General features: G+C 42.3%; 1 protein-coding gene across 1 annotated transcript; it reads left to right on the top strand.

The window, feature by feature from the left end:
* The first annotated feature begins 3,817 nt into the window (after positions 1–3,817).
* Positions 3,818–7,406, top strand: LOC124017014 (acyl-coenzyme A thioesterase THEM4-like). Its single transcript, XM_046332347.1, has 7 exons — positions 3,818–3,912; positions 4,184–4,332; positions 4,678–4,867; positions 5,226–5,388; positions 5,549–5,659; positions 5,837–5,961; positions 6,297–7,406. The coding sequence occupies exons 1-7, from the start codon at positions 3,882–3,884 to the stop codon at positions 6,338–6,340; spliced, it is 813 nt and encodes a 270-aa protein (XP_046188303.1). The 5' UTR covers positions 3,818–3,881; the 3' UTR covers positions 6,341–7,406.
* Positions 7,407–7,876: the final 470 nt, after the last annotated feature.

Here is a 7,876-nt window from a genome sequence, read left to right as displayed (position 1 = left end):
GATGAGCTTCATGGCAACAACACTAGCTGGATCCTATCCACATGAATTTATACTTCAGGTTTCCTGATTTTGCCTTCAAAATAAAAGTCTGCAGTGAAATGCTGTGTCTGGTAAAATGCTGTATCTGCCACAAAATAATATTTTTTTGGCAGCTTTGCATAGTGCATAATGTTACAATTAGGAGAAATATAATAACTACGTGGGGTAAAAATCTACACTAAAGAGAATTAGTACTTTATATAAATCAAATCAAACATGCGCCAAATACAACAGGTGTTGTACAGTGAAATGCTTACTTACAAGCCATAACCAACAATGCAGTTAAAAAATTAATTTAAAAAACTAAAATAAAAAACTAATATATATAAATAAAAAAGTTGAATAGTTAATTAATTGATACAATTAAAATTTTAAAAATCAAATAACAAATAAAAGTAACAAATTATGAAAGAGCAGCAGTAAAATAACAATAGTGAGGTTATGTACAGGGGGTACCGTTACAGAGTCAATGTACAGTAAGATAAAGAATATTATAAGGTGGAGCATATTGAGAAAATGGTTGGGGCTTAATAATAGCCTACTGGTAAAAAATATACATTAAACATAATATATATATATATTTTTACTGGTGCTATTGTTTAAGGATGCAATTTGAAATGTAATGTTTAAGAAAAAAGTACTGTATTTTTGTTTTATTGCACAGACAAATTACACACAGGAAAAGCGATTGAATGTGTGTCCATAAAACCAGGGCCTAGTCTACTCACTAGAGTTCCTAGAACACAAATCAGATGAGTTAGAACAAAAAGATAGGTCATAGGAAGAGTTGCTGTACTGTTACTGTGGTCAAACATCTTAAATTGGGGTGCCTGGACACAATATAATTATTTGTGCAGATGTAAAAATGGGGTGGGGAGTACTCAGGGTCTGTAGAATGTAATGGTGTCATTTCATGGGACTCATGGGACTGAATAATACAGAGTGTTGCTGGCCTTTTACCCCACCCATTCCATTGGCCACGGTGCAAATCACTGTATAAGGACTACATGTTGGCTTATAGAGCAAAAACTATTCTAGGTGTTGCAGTAGAAGCATTGTAGGGAATACTCAGTAGAATGTATATATGGTGTCATTTCATTGAGCTTTGAATAATACGGAGTGTTCCTTCCTGAACAGTGCTATATTTGTACCTTATAGTGTACAGGCATCCCATTTTAAGCTGTTTGACAACAGTGAAAATTAAATCAAATTAAATATGATTTGTCACATACACGTGTTTAGCAGATGTTATTGTGGATGTAGCGAAATGCTTGTATTTCTAGCTCTAACAGTGCAGTAATATCTAAGAGTAATATCTAACAATTTCACAACAATACACACAATCTAAAGTAAAGGAGTTAAGAATTAATAAATATTTGGGCGAACAATGTCAGAGCGGCATAGACTAAGTTACAGTAGAATATAGTATATACATATGAGATGAGTAATGCAAAAATATGTAAACATTATTAAAGTGACTAGTGTTCCATTATTAAAGTGGCCTCTAATGTGCTAGTGATGGCTATTTAACAGTATCTAACAGTTTGATGGCCTTGAGATAGAAGCTGTTTTTCAGTCTCTCAGTCCCAGCTTTGATGCACCTGTACTGACCTCGCCTTCTGGATGATAGCGGGGTGAACAGGCAGTGGCTCGGGTGGTTGTTGTCCTTGTCATTTTTGCCCTTCCTGTGACATCGGGTGCTGTAAGTGTCCTGGAGGGCAGGTAGTTTCTCCCGGTGATGCGTTGGGCAGACCGCACCACCCTCTGGAGCCCTGTGGTTGCGGGCGGTGCATTTGCCGTACCAGGCAGTGATACAGCCTGACAGGATGCTCTCAATTGTGCATCTGTACAAGTTTGTGAGGGTTTCCCTCTGCTGTTTCCTGAATTCCACGATCAGCTCCTTTGTTTTATTGACATTTGGTGAGAGGTTATTTTCCTGGCACCACACTCCCAGGGCCCTCACCTCCTCCCTGTAGGCTGTCTCTTTATTGTTGGTTATCAGGCCTACTACTGTTGTGTCATCTGCAGACTTGATGATTGAGTTGGAGGCGTGCATGGCCACGCAGTCATGGGTGAACAGGGAGTACAGGAGGGGGCTGAGCCAATCAAATCAAATCAAATCTTATTTGTCACATACACATGGTTAGCAGATGTTAATGCGAGTGTAGCGAAATGCTTGTGCTTCTAGTTCCGACAATGCAGTAATAACCAACAAGTAATCTAACTAACAATTCCAAAACTACTGTCTTATACACAGTGTAAGGGGAAAAAGAATATGTACATAAAGATATATGAATGAGTGTTGGTACAGAGCAGCAAAGACAAGATACAGTAGATGGTATCGAGTACAGTATATACATATGAGATGAGTATGTAAACAAAGTGGCATAGTTAAAGTGGCTAGTGATACATGTATTACATAAGGATGCAGTAGATGATATAGAGTACAGTATATACGTATGCATATGAGATGAATAATGTAGGGTATGTAACATTATATTAGGTAGCATTGTTTAAAGTGGCTAGTGATATATTTTACATCATTTCACATCAATTCCCATTATTAAAGTGGCGGGAGTTGAGTCAGTGTCAGTGTGTTGGCAGCAGCCACTCAATGTTAGTGGTAGTAGAGCACGCATCCTTGTGGGGCCCCAGTGTTGAGTATCAGCGAAGTGGAGGTGTTTTTTCATACAGTACATTCACCACCTGCGGGCGGTCCGTCAGGAAGACCAGGACCCAGTTGCACAGGGTGGGGTTCAGACCCAGGGCCTCAAGCTTAATGATGAGCTTGGAGGGTACTATGGCGTTGAATGCTGAGCTATCTTGATCTGTATTATTAAGAGCCTATAGAATTACACCATATATACATTCTACAGACCCTACTGAGTATTCCCTACAACACTTCTACTGTGGCACCTAGAATAGTATTTGCTCTATAAGCCAATATGTCTTCCATACACATTGCTTTGCATTGGGGGCATTTAGGCTATTGACATTCTGAAATTCTGTGACCCGAAAGTACTTTTTTAGTGTTGCTGAGGAGACAGGGCCCTGTTTCAGCACCCCTCCACTCCCTCACCATCGTCAGAGCAGTCTTTCCCAGCTCAGTCTCTCTCTGCTGGGTCAGTTCTCTCAGCTTCAGGGTCTTCATGGAACCAGCCTGGGTGGAGCCCTCAAACTCAGCATTTTGCATTTCACTACAGATACTGAGAAAGAGAAAGAGAGAGAGGGGGGGGGTCCTTTCACTACAGTTCACTACATTGAGAAGTGAAAGGACTGTAACTTCAAGATATTTCATGGAAAACGTATCAAACGTTGCAGTTACAATTAGCCCAACAGTACAGAACTGAATAGTTTACACACCTGTCCAGCTCTGCAATGCGGTTCGTCATCTCGCCATCTTTCTATAAAAGAGGGAAAATACAGACTATAACACATTTCCAGCCACTTAGCTATAGGTATGTGACCACTTTTTTGTCTGTGTGTTGCTTAGCAGTGACATGCTTACCTTGATTCTGTCTCTCGCCCTCTGCACAAGTTTGTTTTTGGAACGTCGTTCCTCACAACCAAACATCCTGCTGGCAGTTTATTTGAAGTAAATAGTCACAAGTTTCTTGCTTTAACAAAGACTGCTCAATAAACGAATAAATGGTTAAAAAAATGTCTCAAAGGATGAAGCAGAGTCTGTCTACGTTGGCATGGTAACTAACCTATGTAGCCGGAAATATCCTTCCTTCGCTGCCAATTACATTGAACGATACAGATCACATGACCTGCATGACGCGTGTTGCCGGTCGTCGTTCCGTGTGAAGGAAGTGGTTACATGGGGCGGTTAGATACACATGAAAGTCATTCTACCGGCAAAAACCAGAGGCGAGACAAAATTGACAAAAGCTCCGTATTTATCCTCCTGTTGTTAGTTTGTTACAGTAGAACGTTATAGTGCGATGTTAGGTTTGATTCTGAATGTGTATTGCTATCATACCTCAGCCATTAGTCAGTAAAGCTAAAGGGCTAGCTATAGTAGTAACCGTAACGTTACAGTAGCTAACGTTAGCTAGGTTACATTAGCTAATTTACTTGTGGTTACATCAGAATAGGGCTTGGAATACTTACCCCAGACTTGTCATCATGATACGAACAGGAGGAGTGCAGCAGATGGCCAGGGGACTATGCCAAATAATGGGACGTGAAATCTCAAAGGGAAATTTCAACACCAACATCAGACAAATGACTCCAAGAGGGACTCTCCAGCTTCCCTGGTCCTCTATCAACAGTGTCCGAACCATTGCGGTAGGTCCAGAAACACACACACAGCCACACATATTTAGCTAGCTACAAACAGCCATAACATTAGTGTAGCCTACTGTCAAGTGCAATATGAGTGAGAACATGTGAGCCATGATTCATCTTACATAAACATTTGTCATGGTTCCCTTTTCCCGAAGTTACTGCCGATAGAAACTGTATTTATTTTCCCACAATGTGCATTGTCAACTGTGCAGTAATGTATTTCGTTCTGAATGTTTCTGCCGTGTCATGCTGTTCTGTTGTCATAGAGTGGGACACCCTGTACTCGGTCAGATAATACTGTAATAAAGTATGGATGAGGGTGTAATAGTAGTGTTTGTCCACTAGGTGCTGCCCTGGCCTTTCTCTTTCCAGCCACGGGACTTCAGCCTGCCCAACTCGTCCTGGGGCTCCGACATGAGGCGTTTGTATGAGCACTATAACAGCCAGTGTGAGGTAGAGACAGATGACGGAGAGAAGAAGTGGGGGGTCTGGAGAAGACTGCCCAGCTATAACCGCTCCCTCAAGTACGCCACAGGTACAGTAAGGAAGGGTTTCTTCCACATATGGATGGTGTGTGTGTATGAAAATGCATGCACTCACTACTGTAAGTCGCTCTGGACAAGATAAATGACTAAAATGTAACGTGTTTGTATGACCCTGTCTCTCATGTCCTGGGCATAGTGTCTGAGTAAGATGTTGTGTGTATGTGTGTAACTCTGTGTGTCTCTCCGTCCAAGGTTGGGTGTATCTGACTAAGATGTTGTCTGTATGTGTGTTTCTCCTTCCAAGGTGGGGTGTATCTGAGTAAGATGTTGTCTGTATGTGTGTTTCTCCTTCCAAGGTTGGGTGTATCTGAGTAAGATGTTGTCTGTATGTGTGTTTCTCCTTCCAAGGTGGGGTGTATCTGAGTAAGATCATTCAGTCGAAGGCACGTCTGTTCACGCGGAACATCAGGGAGCAGGGAGCAGGGTTCGAGTACGTCGTGTTTGTCAACAAGCAGGAGCAGAAGTGTGTGTGTGTGTTCCAGGCTGGCCACCTACTGGAGGGACCCCCGGGGTGAGCTGTTTGTGTGTGTGTGTGTGCTGATGGCATGTGTATACTGTGACAATGTTTGTCCTTGTGTGTGTATCTCTGTAAAAATGACACAATCAACTGCTAGCATTCAAACATCATATTTAGTCTGAAGTGTAATGTTTATAAATGTGTGCGATTCCAGGCACGTCCATGGGGGGGCAATAGCTACCATGATTGACACTGTAACGGGGACCCACGCCACCTACCTCTCTGGGCCTGTCATGACTGCCAACCTCAACATCAACTACCGCAGGTACACACACTTTCTTTCTCACTCTCTCCATCACTCACTCATGGCTTATTAAGCTCTAAAAACATGTTTTCATGTTATTGTGGTCATTATTGTAGGGTTCTAAGTGAGGTTCTAGATTTTTCCTGACCACATTTCCTGGTTATGACACATACCGTATCCCTCCTCTCCTCCCCAAAGCCCCATCTCATTGGGTAGTACAATGCTGCTCACCTGCTCATTGGATAAGAAGGAGGGACGGAAAACCTTTGTTTCCTGTCAAGTGACCAACACGGACAGCTCCAAACTACACACAGAGGCCACAGGTACTGCCTCCCACCCACCCTCACTGGTTGGTTGTGTTTTAGACGTGTGTCATTGGACTTTCAGTCAGTCTGAAGTGTTCTCTCAGACTTATTATGTTTGGTTCTTTTCCCTCATCCTTCTCTCTCTCTCCTTCTCTTACTCTCTTCTTTTCCCTCACTCTCTTCTTCTCTCTTACTCTTTCTTCTCCCTCTCTCTCTCTCTCTCTCTCTCTCTCTCTCTCTTCTTCTCTCTCTCTCTCTCTCTCTCTCTCTCTCTCTCTCTCTCTCTCTCTCTCTCTCTCTCTCTCTCTCTCTCTCTCTCTCTCTCTCTCTCTATCTCCTTCTCCTTCTCTCAGGGCTGTTTCTGTCAATCACGATGGGACACCTATTAGGAGAATGATGGATAGGCCAGCTCATCGACCAACCAGATGCTACAAACACACAACATCAGAAACAGCACTGACTTCCAAGGGGGTGTGTTTGTCTGCACACAAATGTTTGGGTGTATATCAGTACCTGAGCGTGGGAGTGTGTATGTTTGAGTGTGTGTGTGTGTGTGTGTGTGTGTGTGTGTTCTGACTGTCAGATCCAGTAATCTTATTAATTCTAGCAGTTTGCCTGAGACACCTGATGCCTTGCGCTCCACTGACATAGCCTACAGATACTATATATTATAGACACAACCGGTGGTGGATATTGTACCTCTCTTTCTCCACTGGTACACACTCCTGGATAACCAGCTCCAGTCAGAGTGAAGCTCATAACCTCTGGTATATTATATTCAGGTTGAGGCTGTGAATACAACTTTCCTGAACCCTTCTTCCTGACAGCTAAAGGTCCCGACACTTCTGCATGTGCAAGATTCTCTACTTTACGCACCTCCCTTCACATTTCTTAGTCAATTGTGACTGATAATCTTCATGTTTTACCGGTGAAATGTCCATGCAGCATCTGCATACCTGTGTCTAGTTTCAATCATAGGACATATTTTGCCTAGTGGCATGTGCTGTTGAGTTTTGGCCATATGAGAGAAAAATGTGCCTATTTGCACAATCATCCTAAAATCTCATAAGAAATTAGGTGGTGTTTTTGTTTTACAGTAATTTTATACTACGCTATTATATTGGGTTCTGTTATGTAGAATACCATCATTGCGTGTGATCTGGCAGACATTGATTCAGATTTGATCTAACTTTATTAAACGAGCACCATTCACCAGAGTAGCTTGTTCTCAAGTAGAACAGAGACTGTGTGTAAAGAATCATCGGGACCGTTAGCCGTCGGAATGAGGGGTCTAGAAAAGTTGGATCCACAGCCACTCCGATATATTTCATGGGTAGTTTATTTTTTATTTATATAATTCTGAATAATTTATTAGGTCTTTTACAGTTTGAGGTTTCAATCATTGCTGATACGTTATTTTGTGACCATTATGACCTCTTGAATAAAGCTTTACCTCTTGGGTACTGTAGACTGTTTTTCAATGGTATCTGGCTCAATGTGGGATAACTTTTCCATTCTCACTGGTCCATGTGTTATAAACAACCTTCAGACAGACTGATGTCATACAGACCCTTTTCTCTTCATCTGTCGACTTCTCTCTACGAATCTACATCTCCCCCTCACCCCTTCTTCCTTCTTTCCCCATTTCTTTCCTTCCTCTCTCTCTCTGTCACTGTCTGTCTCCCCCTCACCCCTTCTTCCTTCTTTCCCCTTTTCTTTCCTTCCTCTCTCTCTCTGTCACTGTCTGTCTCCCCTCACCCCTTCTTCCTTCTTTCCCCTTTCCATTCCTTCCTCTCTGTCACTGTCTGTCTCCCCTCACCCCTTCTTCCTTCTTTCCCCTCTTCTTTCCTTCCTCTCTCTCTCTGTCACTGTCTGTCTCCCTCTCACCCCTTCTTCCTTCTTTCCCCTTTTCTTTCCATCCTCTCTGTCACTG

The sequence above is a fragment of the Oncorhynchus gorbuscha genome, unplaced genomic scaffold (assembly GCF_021184085.1).
Source record: "Oncorhynchus gorbuscha isolate QuinsamMale2020 ecotype Even-year unplaced genomic scaffold, OgorEven_v1.0 Un_scaffold_141:::fragment_3, whole genome shotgun sequence".
Lineage (NCBI taxonomy): Eukaryota > Metazoa > Chordata > Actinopteri > Salmoniformes > Salmonidae > Oncorhynchus > Oncorhynchus gorbuscha.
The sequence above is the reverse complement of the archived record's forward strand: the minus strand, read 5'-3'. Positions and strand labels throughout refer to the sequence as shown.